Genomic DNA, 27,989 nt, shown 5'->3' with positions numbered 1-27,989 from the left:
GCGAGACCTTTTTTAAAGGAACATTACTTATAAATGCTTGTGCGCTTAAAAATACCAAGTGACTTCCTTGTAACACTTTCCTTTTGGTAGCAATTTTAAAAGCAGAACATTTTAAAGAAGAATATTTATTATTTTTCTAAAGGTAGGACTTTTGAATAAGGTAACAGGTCTTTGAATTTCATGGTGGAAACCTTCAAGTTCCACATAAATCAATTAAAAAGGAAGGGTGGGGAACCGGAGGGAAGTATTGCCTTTTTAAAAAAATCTAAAATATCCAAGTTAATAATAGCTAGGCACTACTATTCGTAGCAAACCATAAAACATTTTTACTGACTTGACATTTGGCTTTTTTTGTGTTTATTTTTAAATAAAATTAAAAAAAAATAAAAATCACTGAATAGCAATTATTCTCCATAAGTTGCCCTAAGTGTTTTTGTCTCCATAGAAAGGTTTCTATGAAATTGATCCAGGTAAGTAAGGATGCTAAGGAAGATTTGAACAAAGCAGGGAAATTGGGGGTAGGAGGGTCCTCAGAAAGAGGTTAATTTCAACAGAACAGAATTTGTATCTTACATAGATATTCACTAGACTGGCAGGAAATGTTATTTGTAGATCTGTATTTGGAAATCAGAACAACCAAACCAAAAATAATATCCCTAAACTTTACCTGTGCAAGGACCAATTGGGAAAACTAAATTCAATTTGCCAACATTCTTTAGATAATTTGAAAAGGCAATAAAAATAAAGAAAGATCTCAATGAAAAAAATTATTTTTTCTCCTCAGAAATAAACCAAACAGGCCAGACTAGATTTCTTCACGTTTAATTTAGAAACAAAAATCCACAGAATCTTAAGGAACAAATTACAAGGTAGACATTTGGATATTTATGTTACAAGATCTAAAAATAACATTAAAATGAATGGCTGATCACATGTTTTCTAAAAATATTCTAGAAGTGAAATAGTGATTGTAAATTCAAATATGTATTGCTAAGAAAAATAAATAAATAAATCTGATACCTAGACGGCAAGCCAACCCTCCTTCTTCCCTTACCCCCACCCAGTTACCAGGGTGATTAGAAAAACTCTTAAATCTTGGAGTTTTTTTTCCCCTGTTTTCAATTAATGGCTCTCCCATGATGCAGTAACAGGCCTCACATACTAAATCAAGATCCTAAGCAAAATCTAATAAGAGTTTAGACCAAGTAAGCAAGCAAGACAGCAAAATTGAGAGAATAATTCTTGTCTTGCGTTTTTTGTTTTGTTTTGTGCTGTTATTTCAGTACAATCCTTTGACCTACGTTAAGAAGTTTATTAATAATAGAATGACAAAAATACTCCCAAAATTAACTGCCTTTTACAAACATCGTCCACTAGCCTCCAGGACAAACAGCCAAAAGAAGCAACAAGTTACCTCCATTTCTTCCTAAATATCTTCCTACCAGGTTGTCCGAATGGAAACAGATTACTTTGTGCAACTGGACAAGGAAGAAATTTGGATAATTATCTTATTAAAGTGCTCTGTCAACAGAAAGTTATCTAAGGCTATATTTTACCAGACTGCAACATTTCTCAAGTGTAGCCTTAAAGGGTTAGGTAAAGGAATCGATGCAACTTTTTTTTTTAATGCATATTCAATTAGTTAATCTTATTTCCTAAACTAGCAGAATACTTTTTGGTAAACATTACCTTTAGTCTTGTTTTTAATCCATTTAGTAAAGAAATTAACAACCACTAAAAACACTGAGAAATTTCAAGCGAAGAAATGATATATTTTGGAAAAAAATATAACTGAATCTCTGGCTGCCAAATGCATGACAAAAGCAAAGGTTAAGGCCCTCCAGACTTGAGGCTTAGGCTGATGTTTGGCTAGGTCTGAAGAGACATTAGTCGCCATATTTATTTGAATTTGCACTCCTGAGGAAAAATTATTTTAATACTGGTCTGTGTTCCTAACCTGTGTGTAACATCTGTGTGCACCCTAAACAACAGACTAGAAAACTGAGCAGTCCCAGCTAGTCCTGAGTCAGCCACATGCACAACCAACATTCCAGTCTTTCCCTGTGTAGGGGATGGAGCCACATAATATCAGCATATCTCATTAATGCATTGCAACGGGGTATGGTGCTTGCTAGAAGATGGCCTACAAAATCCTATGACAGGCTTCAAAACTCTGTTTAAAGTGACATGTTAATGTAGGGAAAATGCAATATCTTGCATGGTTTTAAATGGTGTTAATGTACCAAGTGGATTTTTTCATTGAACAAAACCAGAGGTTTTACATAATACACACAAGTTTAAATTCACACCTATATATTAACATAAATTATTTCCTATTGGATCAGGACCTCATTTATCAAATGATTCTTATCTTGAAAATTCAGTATTAGCCATTTTACTGAGTCACAGCAAAGAGAATTTTCCTTCTCCTCTGCCTTAACCAAAATAAGATAACATAAAACCCTGAACTGGGAACCATTAATGAACTTTAAAAAAAATAAAATGGGGGGGGGAGCACAGCTTTGAGAATACACTACCAATCATGTCACCCTGACAGAAGTACTTTACATAGGGAGGTACTATTGTGAACCAACCATGTCTTTATGACATGGGCATAATTTCCTATTACTAAGATAGTAACAAAAATTATTTTTCAGGATTCTTGAAGAGCTGGGTTTGTTTTACATCCATGTGGACTGCTGTCTTCAGAACTGTGACCAAGCCCGGAGGATGAACTGCAAAAAAAAAAAAAGAGAAAGAAAAAAAATAATAAGAGGAAATTGGTTTTCACAACACACTCAAAGGCTGAGTAACAGAGGAGAACTTTAATTATCTCCAGTCACAAAGAGAGACGGGAAATTTGGACTTTTAATTAGCCATTTGGAGTGCAGTTGGATATTTTTTTAGCTAGATAATTTAAACGCGAATAATTCAAGTCTGACTAAATGAAATTCACATAATCAGAATGCAGATAATTGAATTTCTACTGCATTCATTAATTCAGTGTGGAGGTGTGTGTGAAGACTCCTATGATGAGCTGTCACAGCTCAATAAAATCTCAGTCAATTAATTTTTTCATTATCTTAGTATTACATCAACAAAAAAGTGAAGAGTGTGTGTCTGTACACAAATATGTGGAATGTAAATACACATACATATAATATATGAAATCTAATGTAACGAAGTACCTTTCTGAGCCACACTCTAGAGAATTGTCTTTTTTCCCTTCCTCATCTTCTTCAGGGAAACGTCTGTTTGAGGAAGCAAACTTATGAATTGCTTCAGTTACAGAATAACTTGTCTGTCCAGAAACACAAGCCTCAATATCTTCAGAACTTAAGTGGCTCTGTAAAAAGAGGTGAAGTCTGCTGTCCGAGAGCAAAAGGGCATCTTGTAGGATCCTATTTAAAAATACAGACACATGTAAGGTTGGGTGATTGTGTAGCCTGAAGAAGAAAAACGTTTTTTAAAATATCATGCAAAAGATCACATCAGTTAAACCTACAATTAAGGTGACTACCTATTAAGGTGATGATAGCATATGTTAACTTTTATTAAATTATTTGGAATTTTAGGTGAGTAAAAACAAAGCTAATAGAGAAAGACATCTGTTCGAAGAATAACTCCAAGGGCATTTCTGCAATTTACCCATCTGCCATGGTGGTATGGAGCAATTACAGAAATATTTTGCTTATATCATCGTAGAAATTTATTCTCCTTTAAAGAAGTTTTTAAATTGCTAACCACTACCTCAGCCCAGTGATCTTTACTGGTTAGACTGTACTGAAACATTGTTTCTCAATGACGCTCAGTTTAAAACAAACACACATGAATAATGGGATGCCTTACATTTGGACATGTCTTACAAATTTGCTTTAACATAAAACATATATGTGTGTATACTTACACATGGACATATAAAGTCTGGCTTAAGTAAGTTTTTTTAATAATCCTAAATTTGAATTTAACATTTCTTCCATATCTTTACCTGCATCAGGATATGGGTTGTTAGAATGAGCAACCTAATTTAAGGATTATTTCTTTTTGTTATAACATATGGCTAGAATCTGAAGCACCTCGAATGCCTGTCAGGTTAACCCTCCTATGCTCCAGAAAGATTTGTCCAAAGATAGGACCAAAGATTCTATCTTTTGTATCAAAACTATATCTTGGGAAGATGAGGACATACATACTAAATTCAAGCCCATGAGTAATCATAGCTGTATTGTAATCTGGGACTCTGTTTGGGAAACACACTTCCTCTGATTTGACAAGCCAAGGATCGACAACAATTCGCTAAAACCCACACAAGCCTGGAAAGGGATGGATTTGATCTTTGATGCACTGTTCGATGATAGGTGAATTTCCTGTAACTGAAATAACACAGGAGCCAACAACACCAAATTAAGTGGCCAGAATTAAAGTTGTCCAAAATCCAAAAATAGTCTGGTAGAATTACAGGACTTTACAGCCAGGTCTATACAATACAGATTCCCCCCCACACACACAAAACAAAACAGACCAGATTTTCTTTTCCCTGTTTTTGGAGACGTGACTACGTGAGAAGAATGTGTATGTGGGGTTTATTTTTATCTCCTTAAAATCTAGGATTATCAATATAATAGAAAGACTCTATGTAAGTGTATGATATAGATAAGCTTGAGAGGGCTCTCTATAGCTCAAAATGAGTTAGCCTGAAACAGATGAGATAATACTTGTTAAGCGTTTAGCACAGTGCCCGGCACATAGTAAATACTATAGAAATGTTAGCTAATAGGCCTAGGCATTTGAACATATGCATATAGACGGAAGTATATTTTTTTCTTTGGAAGGCGAGCTTTGAGCCTTTCTAAATACCTTGAGCAATTGGTATCCCACATGTTCATACATGCCTGTGTCCGTGTACTGGTGTGTTTAAATGTAGATGTGATGAGAATATGTACACAGGTGTTGAGTGTGTGTGCATTCGTGTATACAGGTTTCGTGCCTGTGCATTGAGACAGGTGAGAATGTGACTCTGAGTGTAGAGATTTTAGTAATATGCATAGACTGGAAATGGGCATTTGTGCCCAGATACACCTACCCCAGTACCTAGTATATGAACACATTTTGCAGGTGTGTGTACACATGTACATGTGTATCTGTGTTTTAATACTGTCCTTTGCTGGGTGTGAAGGACAAGGCATGTACATTTATATTTATATAAATCCGTGTGTGAACATACTTAGCAAAGCGGAGCATCAAACCCAAAAAACAATCACAATCCCCCCCACACACCCCCCTACAGATTTCTTTCACAACCAAAGCAACCAGATTTCCTTTTCCAGCCCGGGTCCCAAAGAATTTTCTAAGCAGCGCAAATTATGGCCACCCAAAGGAGACTAAAGGGTTGATCCTTTTTAAATGTGACATTTCCAAGCAGAGGTCTAAATCATTCCTCCTTGCCATGCCCTCCCACCCATTCTCCCCCCACCAAAAAACAAAAAAACAAACACCTGATGAGCTCATTTCATGAAAAAAACCGGTCCAAACCACCCAATACGAGCAACTCTTCTCAGTCTGACCCCACTCAGAAAGTTTGCTTTCTGCATTTAAAAATGGCTCTCGTGCATTCAATATTTCCAACCAGGATGAGCCCAGCAAGGACTCCGCCCACCCCAATAAACTTCTCTGGGCTGGGGGGGGGGGAGGGGGAGTTTCACCCAGGGTTTCCTGCCCCTCACCACCAGCCCCTTCCTGCCCGCCAGCCCTGGGATAAGTAACTCTTCCTGAGATTGTACTTACTGCTTTGTTGCTGTTGGAAATGTATTTTATTTTCTTTATAAAATAATGGGCAATCTTTAAAATTGATTTCCGATGGTTTGAGGCATTACACCACAGAAGTAATGAGCACTAATGTCAATGATATCGGACACAAATTCATTTTGGCTTTATTTCACGTCTAAAGCAATTCGCCCAAGCCTTGAACTGCTCAAGCGCCGTTATTAACTTGCGAGCAAGCTAACACATGGGAGCAGCCAAAGAACGTGATAAGAGCCCGGCCTGAGCAGAACCTCAAGGCTACTGTCCCTTTTCTCTGGCTATAATTCAATTTCCAATTTTACTTTCCATTGGACTCATTAGTCCAGGGCTTTCTTTCCTGCTTCATGGCGCCACCTGGAGGGCAGATCGGGGAAGCGACGGAGGGCTCCAGCCACAGCCTCCAAGGCCGGGTGGGGGGGGGGGGGAGGGCGGGGCGGGAGGAAGGATGCTTGAACCCTCCAGAGGACACTTTTCGGAAGCAGCTGCATCCCGGGCCGCCTGAAGCGGCTCCATCTTCTGGGCACTCAGTTGGCTTTGGAGAACATGCTGCCAGTTTTGGAGTACTGGAACGTGTCGTTTTAAAATTTTTTAAATTCAAATAAAAAAGAACCAGATAGGCTTGCTTTCTTTCTTTCTCTCTTTCTCCTTTCTTTCTTTCGTCTTTCTTTCTTTCTTTCCTTCCTTCCTTCTTTTTTCTTTCTTTTTTTTTGTGGGAGCAGGGGGGTAAAAATCACAATGAAAAGGAATTACTAAGGAAAAGAAAATGGGCATTCAGCAGTGGCCTGGCAGCTTCATTATAGCTCAGTCTTGCCTATCGGGCTTCCCTCTCTTGGTGCTTGCTGAGGCTACCCTTCACATGCTCCATTGAATGCAGTTCCTTCTGCCATCTTAAATCTGCCACATTTTCCCTAAACCAATCCGGATCCAATCCAAAGAACTTACTCGGTGCCACACATTGTGCTGCGGATACAAGCACGAAATGAGCCAGGGGAAAGAGTCCTGGTTTGGGAAGTCAGAGGGTCTTAGAACAAATCCTACTCATCAGACCCTATGGGATGCTTCCCCTCTTGGCCTCAGTCCTTCATCTATAAGAACAAACAGGTTGGGGGTGGGGGGGCAGCTAGGTGGCACAGTGGATAGAGCATCGGCCCTGGATTCAGGAGGACCTAAGTTCAAATGTGACCTCAGACACTTGACACTTACTAGCTGTGTGACCCTGGGCAAGTCACTTAACCCTCATTGCCCTGCAAAACAAACAAACAAAAAACAAACAGGTTGGACTAGAGGACCTCTGAGTTTCCTTCCAGTGCCATAGCTATGAAACTATAAAGAAACCTGCCTGCCTTCAAGGAACTCACATTCTGCTGAGGGTGGGGGCAGAGGGCAAAGAGGACAGATGGAACATACCAACCAACAAGTATAAGCATGATCATTCCAGGGTGCAGCATATTGAGGATACAAAGGTATAACAAAAAACTGCCTGCCTTCAGGCACCTTCCATTCTTCTAGGTGGAAGAGAGGTAAACACAGATGTTAGCACCCCATCATCTGAGGAGGTAGAGAGGACCAACAACCAATGAGGATGAGTCGAGTTTTCCCATAAGAAGTGACCCATGACTTACTAGCTGTGTGACCCTGGGCAAGTCAATTAACTTTCATTGCCCTGCCAAAAAAAAAAAAAAAAGAAGGAAGAAAGAGGAGGAGGAGGAGGAGGAGGAGGAGGAGGAGGAGGAGGAGGAGAAGGAGAAGGAGAAGGAGAAGGAGAAGGAGAAGGAGAAGGAGAAGGAGAAGGAGAAGAAGAAGAAGAAGAAGAAGAAGAAGAAGAAGAAGAAGAAGAAGAAGAAGAAGAAGAAGAAGAAGAAGCCCATGACTGAGGGTGATGAATGATCCTCAGAAAAATCGAATGTGTTGAGCACTGGCCCTGGAGTCAAGAGGACCTGAGTTCAAATTCAGCCTCAGACACTTGACACTTACTAGTTGTGTGACCCTGGGCAAGTCACTAAACCCCAATTGCTTCACTAAAAAAAAATCGAAAGTGTTTTTAAAACACTTAACATTTAATGGAGACTCTAAACAAATATAATGAAGTCTAAAGTCTCAAATTCTCCAATGGAATAGGGATTTTAAACAAACAATAGCTATTCTAAACAAATCTGCCATATATTTCCGATTTAATACTAAGGGTCAGCACTTTTACAGAAAGAAGGCACAAAAAGAAGGAACTCTTAGCTCGTGCAGGAAGCCACTTGTAATACACATCAAAAATCTTCCTTTTGAATGGCTCTCAGGAAGAGAGTTAGGGACACTGGGAAATGCAGGTGATGTAAAAATAGAAGACACACTAAAAGTTTAAGTCTTTCTTTTTGCTTCACAAGTCGAAGCTGTAAAGAGACAAAACACATCTACCCCATTACACTGGACAGTCAAAAGTCTGGTTTTCCTCACGGTGGTTTTATTAGATGCATTCTACACACAATCCTAATGGAAAACACCACTGGGCTGCGCCAATCTGTTCTCACGTTGACTCATGATTTCTTGGAAGTTGGCCTAATAACAGATGCCTTTTTGGACAGGGGGGAAGGTTAACCGTCGGGTTTGAGCTGTCTGAAAAACAACGAATTGATTCTTCATTTTCATGCAGCCGTGCGAGAAAGAAAGCAAACTTGGTCAGAATCACCAAAGACATCCATGATCTGTGTTCTGGTGCCCTCTACTGAACACAGACTTCCAATAGGAAAGGGCAAGGTGCTTTCTTAGGGCCTTTTGAATCAAGCAGGCAAACCAGGCATGGCTGCCAACATTCCCGAGTGGGGAGAAGCCTATATTCAACAAGTAAGGTCCCTACCAGCTCCAGATGGATGATCCTATTCGCCTGCAGACCAAGGGAAACATTTAAATATGAAAAAGCAACAGATGCGGAGGTTAGGCAAGGTTGGTGGTAGATGTCAGCCCTCTACTTCAGCCTTGGCCCATCACCAAATCACCTAAAGTCTCTGACCTTTAGTCCCCTCATCTGTGAAGTAGAGGTAATTATAACTGACCTGCCCAATAATGTCAGACATTCAAATTAGTTGGTAATGTGGGACAGTGGGTAGAGAGAACATTAGAGCTAGAGTCATGAAGCCCTGAGTTCAAATCCAGCCTCAGACAGTTACTAACACTGTGACCCTGGGCAAGTCATTTCACCTCTGTCTGCCTCAGTTTCCACCTCTGCTAAACGAGGATAACAATAGCACCTAATTCCAGGGTTGTTGTGAGGATTCAATGAGATCATACTGGCAATGTACTTTGCATACTGTTCTATCTCTAAATGTTAGCTATTAGATCATGCATGTAAAGTGTTTTGCAAAACATGACAGCATTGCTTCAAACATTACTATTACTACTAGGAAAAAATAGCAAGGTTTCCTAAGGCCCCAGGAGCAAACTTCTTGCAGACACCCCCTCCCTTGCTGTTTCCTTCTGTAACTTTCCCATTGTCTAAATAACAGAGAAAAATCATTTTTATATTTAAGTGCTGGGGAAAAAAACATGCCCTCACACACAAATTATACATGTGGGCGACAATAATCTTTACTTTAAAAATATATGGGGGGCAGCTAGGTGGTGCAGTGGATAGAGCACTGGCCCTGGAGTCAGGAGTACCTGAGTTCAAATCTGGCCTCAGACACTTAACACTTACTAGCTGTGTGACCCTGGGCAAGTCACTTAACCCCAATTGCCTCACTAAAAAAAAAAAATGAACCTGGGGGCAGCTCGGTGGCACAGTGGATAAAGCACCAGCCCTGGATTCAGGAAAACCTGAGTTCAAATCTGGCCTCAGATACTTGACACTTACTAGCTGTGTGATCCTCAGCAAGTCATTTACTCACTTCCCCACCAAATATACATATATATATATACATATATATATATATATGAACCTAACAACTAATCATATTGGAGAAACATTGGAATAATGACAACCACTGTTGCTTATTTAGAATTTTAAAATCTGCCAAACTTCTGGCAGTCAGCTACTTAATGGTCATAATTGTCCCCATTTTACAGATGAGAAAACTGAGGCCTCTCCAAACAGGAAGCATCAGAAGCAGTACCCTTCTTACTGTACCAGAATGATTTCAACAGATTTTCAAATGATGTCACTATCATAACTTAATTATTCATTAAATTATAATTTTAATACTCTAGGCTTTCATTAGGAAGTGGTCGTAGTAACAGTGTTTTATATCTTCCATAGCTCTCTATAGAGACCAATTCAGCAAGAAGATAAAGGAGTAGAGAGGGCTAAACTTGGAATTCTGACATTTACTGGCTGTGAGGCCGTGGGCAAGTCACTTCCAGTTCTGAGTCGAGTTTCAGTTTCTTTATCTGTGAAATGGGAATCATCCTGTGTAGAGTACCTACCTACCTACCTACCTACCTACCTACCTACCTACCTACCTACCTACCTACGTACCAGGGGTGATCCGAGTACTAGTAGCTGTAGTAGTAGTGGCAGTACTAGTAGGAATAACAGTAGCAGTACTCCTACTACTAGTAGCTACTGCTACTACTACTGCTATTCCTACTCCTAGTGGCGCTGCTGCTGCTACTACTACTACACCTGTATAGCTCTGAAGTGAACTTTGTTTCAAAGATGGCTTGAAAGTAGCAATTTAAGAATGTTACTTCCTCCAGGGAATGGTCTTCTGAATACAAACTGTGTGGGGCACATCTTACCCTAACGCTTTCCATTTACATCTTGGGAAGATAAACAGAGGAGGTTTTACATTTTGATGCACCGCTGCCCTATCATTTCTCTTGTGCCGAGGTTCTCTTCACTTCTCTGAATGCACAGCTTCCCCAGAGATGACTGTAAGCTCCCTGAGAGCAAGGGAGGTTTCCCTTCCTCCTCTCTGTCTATCCCCAGCTCACCACTCAGTGCACACAACATGAGCTTGTTCGCTGCATTGAGATTTGTCATCTTGATGATGCTGGGATAGAGAACATACTTCCCCTCTCTGACCTGGAAAAAACAACCCTGATTCCTTCAGTTTGGCAGATCCAGTGACAGATGGAAACCAGGATGTGATCCCTGACCCAAACCCTCTGCTGAGGACACAGACTCCTGCTGACCCCTGACCTCCAACAGACCATCAGACCAGGGAGACGAAGCTCCTGCCTGCCCCCACCCCCATGCCGAGGGGGTATAAGATCCCTTGGCCAGCCCCGACTTGGAAAGGACAGTGATGGGTGGGCAGCTCCTGTCCAGCAGAACAGAGTCTTTAAGAAAAGACCTGTGGCCAGACTACAGCTGGAGCCCCCAGATTCAAAAGGGGGTGGGGCAGGTAGGGGGAATGGGAAGGCTTCAAGGGAAGCAGGATGTATCCAGAAAAGTAAATAAGCCCACAAAGAACAGAAAGGCAAAGTAATCTGCATTGGGGGGGATTGGGGGGGTGGGAGGCTAACAGCGACTGGGGGAGGGTGCATTAAATGGGGAGAAGGGGAGGGGGGAGAGGCCTGGGAAGGCTTCCCCAGAGTGATGGTGAGGGCTTCCAGGGACCCAGCTTGGTTCCTGTCTGTCTCTGTCCCTTCCTTCCTTTCCCCCTTATTTCCCCTCCCTCTTTTCTCCCCCCAATTCATCTATCCTTCGGCTGTGTCCCGTATTCCTCCTTCAAAGAGAAGACAGTGAGTGGATGGGACCAAATAGGGGAACCCCACCCCCACCCCCACCTGGTGTAAAACCAAGACTTGGGGCAGCTGTTTATGGCACATCTGATGGAAGTTGGCGTCCCCTCCCCCTTTAAAAAAGACAGTATGGTCCAGTGGGTAGAGAGCCAGCCTGGAAGACGGGAAGACCAGGGGGGCAGGTCCTACAGTCCTCCTTTTCTGATGCCCAGAGAAGCCCGGGCACTGCCAGCTGGTGCCAAGCCTCCAAACTAAGCCCCGTCTAACTCCCCGAAGGGCGTGGGGGCCTGCACCGTGTCCTCCCCCCCCCCCCCCCCCCCCCCCCCCCCCCCCCCCCCCCCCCCCCCGCCGCGAAGGCGGCTCTGCGCCACTGCTCTCATCCCCCAGGCCTGCAGGAGCCGCAGCCTGCTCGGCTGGCACTGCGGAAGCACGTGACCCAGGCTGCCGGGGCGGTTTTCCATGACGAAAAGCAAAAAGAAAAGCAGAGCAGGCCCGAGGTGTTGTGTGCCAAGCCTACCACGGGGTGGCGCTCCAATACAGCACATGAATACACTTTTTTTTTCCCACAGGTTCAGCATGAGATAACACAGTATCTGAGCTACAAGGGACCTCAGACCTAGAACCTGAACAGGAACCCAAATCTGACAAGTAGGTGGCCATCCGGCCCTGCCCTCCAGGAGGGGAGCTGTTATAAACTCACCTTACATTTGTATGACCAACCCCCTTTGAAAAGGGCACCCACCGGGGCAGCTAGGTGGTGCAGTGGATAGAGCACCAGCCCTGGAGTCAGGAGGACCTGAGTTCAAATCCAGCCTCAGACAATTAACACTAGCTGTGTGACCCTGGGCAAGTCACTTAACCCCAATTGCCTTACAAAAAAAAAAAAAAGAAAAGGGCACCCACCACCCAGTACAATCAGCATTAATTAATCTCCCCCTATGTCCCCAGCACACTGCTAGGCACGGGGGCGACAGAGGGGAAAAAACAGCCCCTGCCATCAAGGAGGTTATACTGGGGAGGAAGGGCCGAGTTCAAATCCCACCTTGACACCGTGGGCTTGTTGCTTAGCCTGAGCTGACCTCAGTTCCCTCATCTGTAAAGAAATCCTAGGACTAGATTACTTCTTGGATCCCTTTCAATTCTAAATCTACCTCTGATTTCTAGCTTGACTCCCTGGAGACTCTGGGAGGTTCTGGGGAAAGTTCCTACTGGAGAAAGCAATATATCCACTGAGAAGTATATGCCCAGCAGAATTTCAGTCAGACTTGACAAGAAGCACTTACTGAGATCCTACTGTGCGCTACATGAAAGGCTGGTGGGGACACAATCACTGGCAACATGAACACAGGAACACATGTACATACACGAGCACACATGCACACGCACACACACACACACACACACACGAGTCCCTGGTCACAGGCAGCTTCTAAGACTGCCCCACCTTCGATCTCAGCACAAAGCTACAAGGACACTTACTTTCTCAGAAATTCTTCCAGGCCTTGACGCCGCTGGTCAACGTGCTGACGATTATTGATGTTGAAAAACAGGTTTTTAGAAGGAAGTTCAGGAAGTTGTCTAATAATAAAGAAAAAGGAGGGGAAAAAAAACCTTTCTTAGTAAACCCAGATGAAGTGACCTTGTAACCAAAACACAGTGCAGGAACACAAGGTGGGGCAAGGGGAAAAAAGCACAGCTTTTCACCTTCAGATGGAATGTAATAACTGGACCTGGAGGAAGAAAAACGAATTCACAGCCGCAATAAGCAAGAAGCAGGAAAAGCTCAGGAGGCCTTTCAAACTTTTCAACTTAGACTCAGCAATGGGAAAAAATGTGGGGTTTGATTCATTATTTGGGGGGAAATATTGAATTCAATTCACCGATCCAGTCAGCATTTCCTGAAGGCCTACTATGTGCCAGACATCATGCTGAGGAGATACAAAGAAAAAAGTGAAAACAGTCTCTATGTTCAAGGTGTTTATGCTCTACTGGGGAGGTGGGAGAGAGATACAAGGTACACAAATAAGTAAATAGAATCTAAGGTCGGGGGTGGGGTGGCTCAGAAAAAGCTTCCCTTTAGAGGTAGGACCAGGACAGGTTTCTGAAGGAAGCAAGGACAACTCCAAAGGGGATGGGGGAAGGGATTCTAGGCAGAAAGGATGGTCCTGTGCAAAGGCTCGTAGAATTCTGGGAACATCCAGCCCACTCACGTGCCCAAAATAGTGAAAAATATGAAACAAATTGGAAATACTGACTGAAACCAGACAGTGAGGGGATTTAAATGCCAAGCTGCTAAGTGTGTGTCTTCTCCCAGAGAGAAGCAGGGGCAGCTAATGCTCACTGGGCAGGGAAGTGACCTGGTAAGAACTACACTGACGGCAGCTAGGTGGCGCAGTGGATAGAGCACCGGCCCTGGATTCAAGAGTACCTGAGTTCAAATCCGGCCTCAGACACTTGACACTTACTAGTTGTATGACCCTGGACAAGTCACTTAACCCCCATTGCCCCGCCAAAAAAACAAAAAAACTACACTGACAAAGATGAATTCTGCAGAAACTCCATTGGAGATCAAGAGACTGATCAATCAATCATCATTTACTAAGGGCTTCCCAGAGTGCCAGGCCTAAAGTCAGGAAGACCTGAGTTCAAATCTAGCCCCAGACACTTTACTAGTTGTGTGACCCTGGGCAAGTCACTTAACCCTGTTTGCTTCCATTTCCTCATCTGTCAAATGAGCTGGAAAAGGAAATGGCAAACCACTCCAGTATTTTTGCCAAGAAAACCTGAAAGGGAGTAAATTCAATAAACATTTATTAAGTGCCTACTATGTGCCAGGCATTATGCTAAGTGCTGGGATACAAAAAGAAGCCAATGACAGTCCCTGCCTTTAAGGAGCTCACAGCATAATGGGGGAGGCAACATGCAAACAAATACACACCAAGGGAGCTATTGCAGGATAAACAGAAGTTAATTAATGGAGGGAAAGCACTGGGATTAAGAGGGGCCCTGGATTCAGCAGGACCTGAGTTCAAATCCAGCCCCAGACACTTGACACTTACTAGCTGTGTGACCCTGGGCAAGTCACTTAACCCTCACTGCCCCCCCCCCCAGAAAAAATAAAAGAAAAGAGGGGTTGGGAAAGAATGCTTGGTAGGTGATTTGCAATAGTCCAGGAGAGAGATAAAGGGTTGGGAGCCAGGGCAATCACTGGCCATGTGAGCGGAGAGCAAGGACCGATGTTTGGGAAAGAGCCTCCTAGGGGCCAAGGGCTGCATCTTGGGGACTGCCCCCATGCCAAGGCCAAGGTAATGGTCTGGGAGAAAGGTGACAGGACCTGACCTCAGAGGGAGGTGTATCATTGGCCAGGGCCAAGCTCTCCAGATTTCTCCTCTCAATCACTTACATCAGCAGCGCATTACTCTGCAGCCGTTGTCTGAGCCACACAAATTCCCGAAACCGCCTCCTGACACAGGATGTTTTCATTGTGAAACACATACTATTGGTCTAGGGAAAAGAAATGGAAGCCAGTCAGCCAAGTAATTTTTAGATGAGTTACTTTCAGGGGCAACTAGGTGGCGCAGTAGATAAAGCACCAACCCTGGAGTCAGGAGGACCTGAGTTCAAATTCGGCCTCAGACACTTGACATTTACTAGTTGTGTGACCCTGGGCAAGTCACTTAACCCTCATTGCCCCACAAAACAAACTGAGAGAGAGAGAGAGAGAGAGAGAGAGAGAGAGAGAGGTGATACATAGATAGATAGATAGACAGAAAAATATTTAAATAAATGGATGAATAAATAAATAAATACATGGGTTGCTTTCTTAAGGGGAAGCATCAACATATTTGAGAACAAGCATTTATTTAGGGCCTAGCAGGTGCCAGGCCCTGGGGATACAGAAGCAAAAAGCTGTCCCTGCCTGCCCTCAAGGAGCTTAGATTCTAACAGGAGAGAAGACATGGGAACAATTGTGTACAAACAAGATTGTTGCAGGATAAACTGGAGATGTGCAAGAGAGGGCTGGGAAAGGGAACAAGCATTTATTAAGAGCTGGGCACTGTACTAAGTGTTGGGGAGATAAAGGCATTCCCATTCTAGAACCCTGTGAAAGGCTTTCCCTTACTCTAGAACCCTATAGAGTACTTTCCTTTACTCTAGAACCCTCTACTCTTTGTTGTTGTTCAGTCATTTCTGTCATATCCAACTCTCCGTAGCCCCATTTGGGGTTCTCTTGGCAGGGATGCTAGAGGGGTTTACCATTTCCTTCTCCTGCTCATTTTACAGAGGAGGAAACTAAGGAAAACAGGGTTAAGTGACTTGTCCAGGGTCCCACAGCTAATAAGCCTCTGAGGCTGGATTTGAACTCAGGTCTTCCTGACTCCAGGCCTGGCACTCTAGCAACTATGCCACCTAGCTGTCCCCAAAAAGTCCTTAATAAATACTTATTTCTTCCCCCTTCCCTACTCTGACAGAGAAGCAACCAACCAGTCAGTTAGGTGGCACAGTGCTGGGCCTGGAGTCAGGAATCTGGCAATGTCTAGAAGTCAGCCTCATTGTACAAATGGGGAAACTGAGGCAAACAAGGCTAAATGACTTGGCCAAGGTCACACAGCTGGTAAGTGTCTGAGCCTGCATTTGAACTTAGGTCTTCCAGACTCTAGGGCCCAGCGCTCTGTGGCGCCCCCTAGTGGCCTAAGTACAAACCCATTCTTGAGTGGTTTTGTCTCTTTTCTGTAGGGGCCCTAAGGTAGGGGATGAAAGTAGGGGAGGGCCAGAGACCAGACTCTGGGGCTGGTTGTGGTTGCTGGTGGTGATGGTGGTCGGTTGGTTTAACTCCTGGGCTCACTTATCTACAAAGATCAGATGAACAGAATGATCACCAAATTTCCATCTCAAGTGAGCCTCCAGAGGAGACTGAACTAAAAATGCTCCAGAAAAGAATTTAGAATCATACAACATGAGCCTGGAGAGGGGGAAGGAAAGCTATCCTCAGAGTCAGGAAGACCCGAGTTCAAGTCCCACTTCCAACAAATATTGGCAGTGTGACCTTGGGTGAGTCACTTACCTATGAAATCTCCCCTGCTAAGGTTATAAATTGCACAAGACACTCCACTGACTGAGAAGGGAGTTTCCTCACCAGGAGTCCTCTCCTTGTCGCATCTCCACTCCCTGGCTTCCTTCAAGGCCCAGCTAAAATTCTACTTCCTACAGGAACCCTTTCTTGATCCCCCTTCATGCCTTCCCTCTGGTGGCCATCTCTAGCTGATCCTGTCGACATCTTGCTCGCCCACAGTCACTTGCATGTTTTCTGCCCTGTTAGATGGGGAATGCCTTGAGGGCAGACACTATCTTACTGTTCAGTGCATCCTGGCTTAGCACAGTGCCTAGCACATAGTAGGTGCTTATTAAATGTTTAATGACTGGCTGATGAAATCCGAGATCCAAATAAACACAGGACCTGAGACCAGTCCTATCTGTGTCTTTTTTTTTTAGGGCAATGAGGGTTAAGTGACTCACCCAAGGTCACACAGCTAGTAAGTGTCAAGTGTCTGAGGCCAGATTTGAACTCAGGTCCTCCTGAATCCAGGGCTGGTGCCCTATCCACTGCGCCACCTAGCTGCTCCCGCCCCACCTGTGTCTTAATGAACCAGGAAAAACCAAGGGAGGTCATGATCTCCCCTCCAAGCTCAGGCTCTGGTCTGATCCCAAGTAACAGGGTAGACTAGTTACTCTTTCGTTTTGTTGTTGGGTCTAGGGTTATAAGGTAAATTAATTCCACGCAATTACTTGCTCCCTATTTTCTGATTATAAGGGTGAAATATTCTGCATCTCTTAGGGGGGAAACATCCATTTAACTATGAAATTTATTTAGTGATCTGTTCTATTCTCCCCTCAAAAAAAGGGGGGGGACCAGAAAAAGCAAGAAGGAAAGGAGCATTGAATGAGGAATTTCACATTTTATCCCATTTGGGAATGGAAAGTTTCATACTCACCAGAGCACTAAGGGGAGGCAGTGTGACCTAATGGTTAGAACCCTAGAACTGGTGCCACCAAGTCAGACAGCTAGCATCTTTAAGCTCACACTGTGTACTGAGTGAAATCCAACCTCAGCTACTTATTAGCAATTATAGAGCACTTTAAGGTTCAAGAAGTGCTTTATTGGGGCGGCTAGGTGGTGCAGTGGATAGAGCACCGGCCCTGGATTCAGGAGGACCTGAGTTAAAATCCGGCCTCAGACACTTAACACTTACTAGCTGTGTGATCCTGGGCAAGTCACTTAACCCCAATTGCCTCACTAAAAACAAAAAAATTAAATTAAAAAAAAAAAGTGCTTTATTGCTGTTTTGTTTATTCCCCAGCCTCACTTGTCATTGGCATCACCATTGGCATCACCATTGTTGTTTATTGTTATTGTCATTAATTGTATCCTTACTGTTGACATTATTTATTGTTCTAATAATAATAATGATAATAATTACTCCACACTGAACTAGGGTTCTAAAATAATTTGGGGAACCAGCTTTAAAGGCTTCCAAAAAAAACAAAAGTCTTGATGACCATAGCTGAGATGAGATGGTAATGAAAATGAACTTCTCCAAAGTCCAAACACTTTCCATTTCCCCCATGGCTGCCCATCAAACTCCAACGGGCCACCTACAAGCCCCCAGCCTTGGTCCTGAACCTTAGGGTGAATCTTCTACTCACGTGGATGCATATCTCATAGTCGATGTAGGAGTGCCAATAGTCTTCCTTCTGAATGCGAGGATCCCGGACCCAGACGCTCACAAACTCCTGGGAAGACATAACAAGCCGAGGGATCTGTATCAGAATAAAGGGGGGCCTTGAAAGCCTAGAGAATCACGTACTTGGACAAACTAGATCTGAGGCAGTGTTCTAACCTCTCTAAAAGGAGAAGCAAGGAGCTGTGAATCACCGGCCCTCAACACGCCTGGGAAAATTCCTTCACAGGCGTCAGCCTACCCAAAAAGGAATATTTTTCAGACTAAAGCAATACCGAGATTTTAGTCTGAAATGCACAAGATTTCTCCCTAAATTTGATTCAATTCAATAAACATTTAGCCAGTCATGCCCAGTTTATTAACATTTCAATGGAGTATTTGCTCTCCTCCCCCACCCCCCTACTCCTCAAAGACGTGAACCGGTCCATTTCTGTCCCTATATGCTCAGCGCCTAGCACAGTGCCTGCCACATAGTAAGTGCTTAATAAATGTTTGCTGAACTGGATTGGACTCTGATCATCTCATGACAAGGGAAAGATCTGAAGTCCCAAAGAGCACCAGGAAAGCAGCCCCCTCCTCTCTTGCCCTGCCCCAAGTTCCCAGATCCGTCCTTTCCTTTGATGGACAATCTTACTCTGGTTTGACCCCTTCTCTAAAGCAGGAGTTTCCAGACCTGCCTCTCAGGAAAACATTTCTGCACAAATACATACCAATGTGTGAACCTTTACTTAAAAATTACACAATATCATGGCATACTGTTAATTGTATGTGATAAACAAAATACCAAAAAAAACATTTCAGGGGGAAGCTAGATGGCGCAGTGGATAGAGCACTGGCCTTGGATTCAGAAGGACCGGAGTTCAAATCCAGCCTCAGACACTTGACACTTACTAGCTGTGTGACCCTGGGCAACTCACTTAACCTTCATTGCCCTACCAAAAAAAAAAAAGACATTTCAAAGAATGAGATAAAGAAACAATGAAACAATCTTGTATTCTGGAGCCCCTGCTGTTTACTGGATAAGAGAGGAACCCGCTCTTTGGGCAGGGGTGGGGAAGGATGGAAGCAGGAAGCCAGTTTTTGTCTTTCTGTTCCCAGCATTCAGCAGTTCCTGGTGCACGGTAGGCCCTGAAAGACCATCCCATGAAGAGACTGTCCTCAGATGAGAAGCCTGGGCATATCTTCTGGCCACAGGTGACTCACGGCCATGAGGACTGAGTGGGTGATGTGGCTCTACCATCCTCTCAACCTCTTTCCTCCTTTCCAACAGTGAATTGGGTCAGGTCCCTCTGCGCTGCTTGCCAAGGAGGGTTGAGGGGATGGGAAAATGGGCCAATTTGACCTCAATTCACAAATATTAAGGAGAATACATGTCAAGTCCTGGTATGCTTGGGTTCAACAAATCAATGGCATGAGAGCCCGTGTGAAGAGGCATGGGTGGGTGACAGCTCTCAAGAAAAAGATCTGGAGGTATTGGTGGGTCACAAGCTCAACACATGACATCAAAGCCCAGTGGGCTCATGAAATCCCAGGGAGCATTCGAAGAGGTCCAGGGGAGAAGGCAGGCCTGGAACTCTGCCCTGTGCAGGCCTTCAGGCCCCATCCAGAGTTCGGGCATTCCCCCTCACCCTCTACGGCAATTCTATAATTCTGCAATTCAACTTGGGAATCAAAAATTAATTGGGGCCTTTCCCTTCTTTCACCAGCTTGTGAAAGACACAAGGCAGGCCCAGGCCATGTGGTTTACGGTTAGTCACTGGGTTAGGCATAGAAGGAAGTAGATGACGACCCAAATGAGTCAGGACAAAAGCAAGAGGACAGGAGGAGGGCATAGGAGGAGTTGACACACCTCCCTCATTCCCCCCCCCCCCCCCCGAAAAAAAAAATGTGTTCACATCTCATTAACAACAGAGTGGAGATAATCCAATCGGTCAACATTTATTAAATGCCAACTATGTGCCAGGCATTGTGCTAAACTCAGGGAATACAATTAATAAAAAGAAAGTCAGTTCCTGTCCTCAAAGAGTTTATAATCTAATGGGAGAAACTGAGGCAGGAAAGAAAGGGGGAGGGGAGAGGTTAAGAACTGGATCAGTGATTTCATGGAAAGAGGAGACTCCCTCTACCAGGGCTGATCAGCGCCTTCTAGGGCACCAGAGATATGTTGAGGACCACCAGCCAGAGGCACACTGCCTGGAGCGATAATGATGATTTTTTTTTTTTTTTTTGGTGAGGCAATTGGGGTTAAGTGACTTGCCCAGGGTCACACAGCTAGTAAGTGTTAAGTGTCTGAGGCCGGATTTGAACTCAGGTCCTCCTGAATCCAAGGCCAGTGCTCTATCCATTGTGCCATCTAGCTGCCCCGATGATGATGATTTAATGATAGTTTGATAAAATTATTAATATCAACTTAAATTTGTAGATTATTTTCTCCTTTTCAAAGCAGTATTAGCCATCCATCATAAAAAGAGGTATAAGATTCTCAGAAACTTTAAAGTCACAAGAAAAAAATAACTTAATTTCAGTCAGAAGAAACCTTGAAAGTGGAGAGAATCAAGGATGGAGAGTTGGGGTGGGGACTGAAGAATGTAATACTTTTTTTTTTTAAATCATAGTTGGGGCGGCTAGGTGGCGCAGTGGATAAAGCACCGGCCCTGGATTCAGGAGTACCTAAATTCAAATCCAGCCTCAGACACTTGACACTTACTAGCTGTGTGACCCTGGGCAAGTCACTTAACCCCCATTGCCTGGCAAAAAAACAAAACAAAACAAAAAATCATAGTAAAGGGGCAGCTAGGTGGTGCTGTGGATAAAGCACCGGCCCTGGATTCAGAAGGACCTGAGTTCAAATGTGGCCTCAGACACTTGACACTTACTAGCTGTGCAACCCTGGGCAAGTCACTTAACTAACCCTCATTGCCCCACAATAAAATAAAATAAATTTTTTAAAAACATAGTAAAAAGAGATTATTGTATTTTCTTATTGTAATCTAGGTTTTTACCTAAATCATTATGTGTAGCTTGCCCATAAGAATACCCTGTTTGGATTCATATTAAGAAACAGTTTCTTCCCTGGGTATGTCAATTAACTTCTGCCTGCCTCAGTCTTCTCAACTATAAAATGGGGATAATAACAGCACCTCCCTCCCAAGGTTGTTGTAAGGATTGAATGAGATCATAATTGTAAAGCATTTAGCCCAATGCCCAGCACATAGTAGGTGCTATATAAATGTAAGCTATTAGGCCGAACGAGACACACGTTTTGGGACATGGACAAGTTGGGAATGTGTTCTGCTTGGCTGTGCAGACTGATTATAAGGGTTTTGTTTTTCACCCTTCCTTTCTCCCCCCAGTGCTATGACTGGAAGACAGAACTGATCATTAAAATAATAATAATAAATTTAATTTAAAAATAAAATATGCCAGCTCGCCACCCCTATCTCCCAGTCTCCATCATGTTTCTAAGAATCTGTTTTTATGCGATGGAATAGCATTCTACGTGAAAAATGATGATGAAAAATTTGAGAAACTTGGAAAGAATTCTATGAACTAATAATACGCAGAGAAGTAAGCAGAGCCAGGAGAGTTTACACCATTACCCCAATAACATTAAAGGAAAGCAATACAGAAAGACTTCACGGCGCTAGTCACCGATGGTCACTTCAGGGGCAAAGCATACTGGCAGCCTCTGGGCAAGGAGGTGGGGGACCACAGGTACAAAACGAGGCCTACACAGACATGACCTGGGGATTTCCTTTTTCTTGTCCCTACTTATTTCCCAGACTCACAAAATTCAAAGGTCAGAAGGGGGCCATCAGGGGCCATCCAGTCCAACCCCCCAATAGCATCCCTGACTGGGGGTGACGCAGTCTCTACTTGAAGACACCTGTTCCAAGGGAGGAGTCTGGAGTCGAGGGAGGGAAGTCATTGCCAAGCAACAGAGACTGTCTGAGTGAGCATCCACAGAGCATTGTTAATAGCTCTCCTCCTCAGTCTCTGTAGAGAGCAGATGCCGCCCCCACCCGAGCCTAATGACTAACCACCCTTGGTCGGATCATCGGTTCTGCCCACTCCTCCTAGGCCTCCCCGATGATGACCGAGGGGGAGTAGCTTTCCCAGAATCCTCTCACTGTCTGTTTACAACAGCATGACTTTGCCCACACAAGAGCAGACCAGCCTCCATCAGCAGTGAGATCCAAGGGGAAGGGGCCCGGCTGCCCTCACTTCATGCAACCACTGAGGCAGGCCCCTACACCTCCCCAGGGGCACCGTCCACTACAGGCAGGCCGATTTTACCAATTAGACACAGACACCCCTTTGGGGAATGGGCACGTACACACACCCAGGCCCCCAGAAAGAGGAGTCACCCGGGATTTCCACGGCACCAGAACCGATGGAGTGCCTCTTCTCTGGCCTCCTCCCCTTTGACCTTCCTCAGCTCTTGACCCTGCCACCACCCTGGGCTTCTCGAGTCTCTGTCTGGGGTCTCTACAACAATTCCTTTTACTAGCTTCCAACCCTCCTTTTTGGGGTCTCAAACTCAATTTATTCAAAGTGTCTGAGGTGAAATTTGAATTCGGATCTTCCTGAGTCCAGGTCCAGAGCATTATCCACTGCGGGCTGAAAGGACGAGATGTTCCCTTGAAGACGCGTCTCAGTTTCCTCAACCATAAAATGAGGCAGTTGGAGCTGAAGGGCACTGGTTCCACTAGGTTTTATGACTCCTACTGTATCCAATCTCATAACTTCTCCCAAGAGGCACATGCATCCATTTCCTGGAAAAACTCCAGAAGACTAAGCCGAGGACACCATCCAGCCCGTAAGCCCTTCAGGAATCCCTGAGATTCCAGTCTGGGGCTGGTCCCAAGTTGATCTCTTTTGCAAAAGTTGTCTGCAGGATAAAGCATTGGCCCTGGATTCAGGAGGACCTGAGTTCAAATCCAGCCTCAGACACTTGGCACTTACTAGCTGTGTGACCTTGGGCAAGTCACTTAACCCTCACTGCCCCACTAAAAGAAAAGAAAAGAAAGAAAAAAAAAAGTTGTCTGCAAAGATGATGCAAACCAGAGTCAGTGTGGTCTGGGAAACCAAGAACTGACCAGGAAGACCTGAATTCGAGGTGCAGCCACATATACATACAGGCTGGCTGTGTGACCCTGGGCAAGTCATGTTTTAAATGTCCTGGTACTCCAGGCCATTGGATAGAACAACAGCCCTGTAGTCAGGAAGATCTGAGTTTAAATCCAGCCTCGAACACTTACTAGTGCAGTGACCCTGGGCAAGTCACTTCACCCTGTTTGCCTCAGTTTCTCAAGTGTAGGAAGGAAATGCCAAGAAAATCCCAAAAGGGGTCCCAAAGAGTTGGACCCAACTGAAAAATGACAATTAACTTGCTTTGGTAGAGGGAAATCTCAGGTCCAGGTTCTGTTCCCCAGTACAAATTGTGATCTTGTTTCTGCTGTTTATTATAAATAGATGTGTAAAAAACACTCAAGATTAAACTATTCAGGGGCAGCTAGGTGGCGCAGTGGATAGAGCACCAACCCTGGAATCAGGAGGACCTGAGTTCAAATCCAGCCTCAGCACTTGACACTTACTAGCTGTGTGACCCTGGGCAAGTCACTTAACCCCAACTGCCTCACAAAAACAACTACAACAACAACAACAAAAAGAATTTGGAAAAAAAAAAGATTAAACTATTCAACTCCTCCCAAATCATCATCACTTCACATATGATCACTGAGGTACCCACAATTCGTTGGAGTTACACACTATAGGACTGCAAAGGGATCAAAGGGATTCGTTTTCAAGTCCAGGGTCCTTCAGACTGTCCTCCCCCAATGGTCCAAGGCAGCAAAATGGGGTCTTTCCAGGTGATCAGCAGACATCAGGGAGAAACACAGTCCATTCTCTCATTCAGCAGCCATTTATTAGGTCCTACTATGTGCCGTGCCTGGTATACAAAGCCAAAAATGAACTGGGGCCTAGCCTCAGGGAACAGACACAAGGGGGCGGGTGTAGACAGAAAAGTGAACAGAAAACATCTGAGTAACCTCTTGGGGAAAAAAGACCAGCACCTGGGGCAGAGGGAGGAGGGGCCGGGCTTCCTGGAGGAGGCAGCCTTTGAGTTCGGCTTCGAAGGCAGAGGTGAGAAGGGAGGTCGAGGCAGAGGCAGCTGGCCTGGGCCGATGGTGATGGAATGTTACGTACAGATTACAGCAAATTAGCCGATTTGGCAGTTAGACGGAGCACAGGAATAAGCAATAAACTGAAAGAGGTGGGTTAGACCCAGGCTGGAATTCCCACCCTGATGTTCTCCTCTAGAATTCAGCAGGTGCCTGTGTGTGTATGTGTTTATATGTATGTGTGTGTGCATATGTGTGTGTGTGCATGTGTGTATGTGTGTGTATGCATGTGTGTGTCTGTCCTCCATTAAACTGTAAGATCCTAGAAGCCAGGGACATGCTCTCTCTTTGGTCTTCCTTTTTATCCCCAGTATTTAGCATAATGTCGGCTGTACACAGTAGGGGCTTAATAAACATTTATTGTCTGACCGGCAGAAAGGCTTGAAGGAAAAAATTAAAAATTAAAAAATTAAATTTAATTTAAAATAAAATAATTTTTTTAATTAAAAAAAGAAAGAAAGAAAGGCTTGAAGAGCCCAACAGAGAAGTTTCTGTTTTGCCCTAGAGATTCTGGAGAGGAATTTGGCCAAAGGACTATGGGACAGGGCACACCCTTCGACCCAGTAATACCACTACTAGGTCTGTATCCCAAAGAGATCATAGAAGAGGGAAAAGAACCCACATGTACAAAAACATTTATGGGGGCAGCTAGGTGGCACAGTGGAGTGGATAAAGCACCAGCCCTGGATTCAGGAGGACCTGAGTTCAAATCCAGCCTCAGACACTTGGCACTTACTAGCTGTGTGACCCTGGGCAAGTCACTTCACTCTCATTGCCCCACAAAAAAAAAATTATGGCAGCTCTCTTTGTGGTGGCAAAGAATTGGAAATTGAGGGAATGCCCATCAATTGGAGAATGGCTGAACAAGTTTGGATACATGAATGTAATGGAATACTATTGTGCTGTAAGAAATGATGAGCAGGTGGATTTCAGAAAAACCTGGAAAGACTTAACCGTTTTGCCCTAGAAACGAGAGGGACTCATGGGAATTTCTGGAGAAGGGGCTGACAAAATCCCCCAGACTTGTGTGTACCCGGGGCTTCTTCATTAGATCATCCTTTCTGAGCCTTGAAAGCTGACACTCTCAGAGGCCCAGAACCTCCTCTCTGTGACATTCTCCACCCGCAGGATCACGTGGATTTCTTGGGGAAATGGTCTGAGCAGCGATGCCCTTGATCAGTTTAATAATCTTATTAAGCATTTTAATGGCCCAACGAGAAACCAAGGATGAAGGAAGAAGACACGGGAAGGCTAGAATTAACCCCTTCCCTCCTGCCCTCCCAATGACAGGTGTGGGAGCAGGAAGGCTAGACAAGAGAGGGGGGGGGGGCCAGGCTTGAACTTGTATTCCCTCCGCGGTCACTAGGAGGCCAACTGGCTGCTGATTAACTCACTGCGTGGGCTCTTCTCCAAGGTTCAATTCCCTCATGCATTGAATCGGGGTAACTTATTTCTACCACCAGCCTCACTAGACTGGGAGGCTGATTGATCGGTCAATCAACAAACATTTACACAGAGGCCATGCCAGGAAGTGGGCTGGAGGGGGGGGGGGCGCTCAGGGATCTTGTATTCTCTCAGCTAACAGAAGTAGGATGCTTTCTAAACTAGCAGTCGTGATGTTAATTCTCCATGATATTATATTCGCCTTCTGACTTTTCCAATTCAGACTTTTGCTAAGTTTTGTCTTGTCTCTTTCGTGCTTCAGTAACGGACCTTGTCCATGTGGCTACTCTCTCTGCCATGGATCAGAATCTGTCCATGTTCAAACCTGTGAAATTCTTATCCGCACTGCCCACAGGGCCCACCAGTGCACTCTCACATTCTCTTAAAGCCCTGGAGCAGCTAGGTGGTACAATGGATAAAGCACCAACCCTGGATTCAGAAGGACCTGAATTCAAATCTGGCCTCAGACACAGCTGTGTGACCCTGGGCAAGTCACTTAACCCTCATCGCCCCACCAAAAAATAAAATAAAATAAAACATTTCCTTAAGGCCCATCCAGTGACACCCTAATTGAATGTCCCATAGGCATCTCAAACATCATCATTTCTAAAACGGAACTCATTATCTTTCCCCCAAAACTCTCCTTCCAAACTTCCTGTTAACATAGAAGCCACCTCCATCCTCCCAGTTATCCCAGCCTACAACCCAAGTGTCCTCCCGGATTCCCCCAATTACTCGTCCATTGACAAGTCTTGTCATTTCCACCTTTACAACATCTGATATATGTCTCCTTCTCTCCACTGTCTCGGCCTAGAGCAGGCCCTCATCACCTTGTCTCTCCTCACTCCAGCTCATTAGGAGCACTTGACAATTTCTTAAGGACAACCCATCTCATTCTCCTCCTTCTGTACGACCTTGGGCAGTGCCCACCCAAGGCACATGATGAACACCTCTTTAGACTGTCTGGCCAATGATAGATATACCATAGACCAGAATGGGTGTTCTTCATCCACTCAGTTTTCCTGTGTGGATGGTCAAAACAAACTCTCTTCCCTGGACTCACAGGTTCGTAAATCAAGAGCTTAAAAGAGTTTGGGGGGAGGGCAGCTAGGTGGCGCAGTGGATAGAGCACCGGCCCTGAAATCAGGAGTACCTGAGTTCAAATCTGGCCTCAGACACTTAACACTTACTAGCTGTGTGACCCTGGGCAAGTCACTTAATCCCAATTGCCTCACTAAAAATAAAAAATAAAATAAAATAAAAAATAAAAAGAGTTTGGGGGGGCGGCTAGGTGGCGCAGTGGATAAGGCAACTGGCCTTGGATTCAGGAGGACCTGAGTTCAAATCTGACCACAGACACTTGACATTTACTAGCTTAACCCTCATTGCCCCGCCAAAAAACAAAACAAAAACAGAAACAAAAGAGCTTGGGGGACACCTAGACCAATTCCCTCGTTCTACAGATGACAGAACTTGGGCTCAGAAGTTGGGACTTGCTTTGGTAAGTTATACACAGGTGGTATGAGATGGAGGCAGGATTCAAACCCAGGTCCTCTTATGCCAAGTTCAGGATCTTTCTACTGCACCTTCATTTCTTTTTTTTTCTTTTTTTTTTTTTGCAGGGTGATAGGGGTTAAGTGACTTGCCCAGAGTCACACAGCTAGTAAGTAAGTGTCAAGTGTCTGAGGCCGGATTTGAACTCAGGTACTCGTGAATCCAGGGCCGGTGCTTTATCCACTGCGCCACCTAGCCACCCCTGCACCTTCATTTCTAACTGATTATGAATCTAATTCAGAAGGCTCTGCAACAGTATTCCTGAAATTAGATTCTGAAACCAGAGGTTCCCAGTTGCTAAGACAAGCCTGGCTAGAGGCTCTAAGATATTTCTGGATGCTTTCCCAGGATGACATTTCACAGAGCAGTCTCCACCTCACTGCCAGTGAACAAGCGAATCCTTACAGGCACCTTTTTCTGATCCATCTTTCCCCAAGGTGAGGGGGAAACACGACAGAATGGAGAAGGCAGGTTTGCTTTGAAAGAAATGTTTTCTTATTGAAAAGACTTCTTCAAGCTGTGCTTCTCCTCAGAAAATCTCTGGGACCCGTGATTTAACAAGCATTTATGAGGGGGCGGCTAGGTGGCACAGTGG

The 27,989-nt window shown here is 44.3% G+C and overlaps 1 protein-coding gene across 5 annotated transcripts in view; it reads right to left on the bottom strand.

Annotated features, from left to right (window-relative positions):
• The window catches only part of SNX10 (sorting nexin 10), a 69,502-nt gene continuing 41,513 nt past the window's right edge, over nucleotides 1-27,989 (bottom strand). For 3 of the 5 annotated variants that reach the window (XM_043968438.1, XM_043968434.1, XM_043968435.1), the window contains 5 exons: nucleotides 18,178-18,264; nucleotides 14,876-14,976; nucleotides 12,952-13,050; nucleotides 3,189-3,401; nucleotides 2-2,735 (listed from right to left, as the gene is read on the bottom strand). In XM_043968438.1, the coding sequence (XP_043824373.1) occupies nucleotides 2,654-2,735; nucleotides 3,189-3,401; nucleotides 12,952-13,050; nucleotides 14,876-14,976; nucleotides 18,178-18,264 (582 nt within the window). In that variant the 3' untranslated portion in view covers nucleotides 2-2,653. Of the gene's footprint in view, nucleotides 2,736-3,188; nucleotides 3,402-12,951; nucleotides 13,051-14,875; nucleotides 14,977-18,177; nucleotides 18,265-27,989 lie in introns of all 5 variants that reach the window. The other 2 variants (XM_043968436.1, XM_043968437.1) reach the window with 1 other exon arrangement.

The sequence above is a fragment of the Dromiciops gliroides genome, chromosome 5 (genome assembly GCF_019393635.1).
Source record: "Dromiciops gliroides isolate mDroGli1 chromosome 5, mDroGli1.pri, whole genome shotgun sequence".
NCBI classification, from domain to species: Eukaryota; Metazoa; Chordata; class Mammalia; order Microbiotheria; family Microbiotheriidae; genus Dromiciops; species Dromiciops gliroides.
Note: the sequence above shows the minus strand (reverse complement) of the source record. Positions and strands in the feature narration are given on the sequence as shown.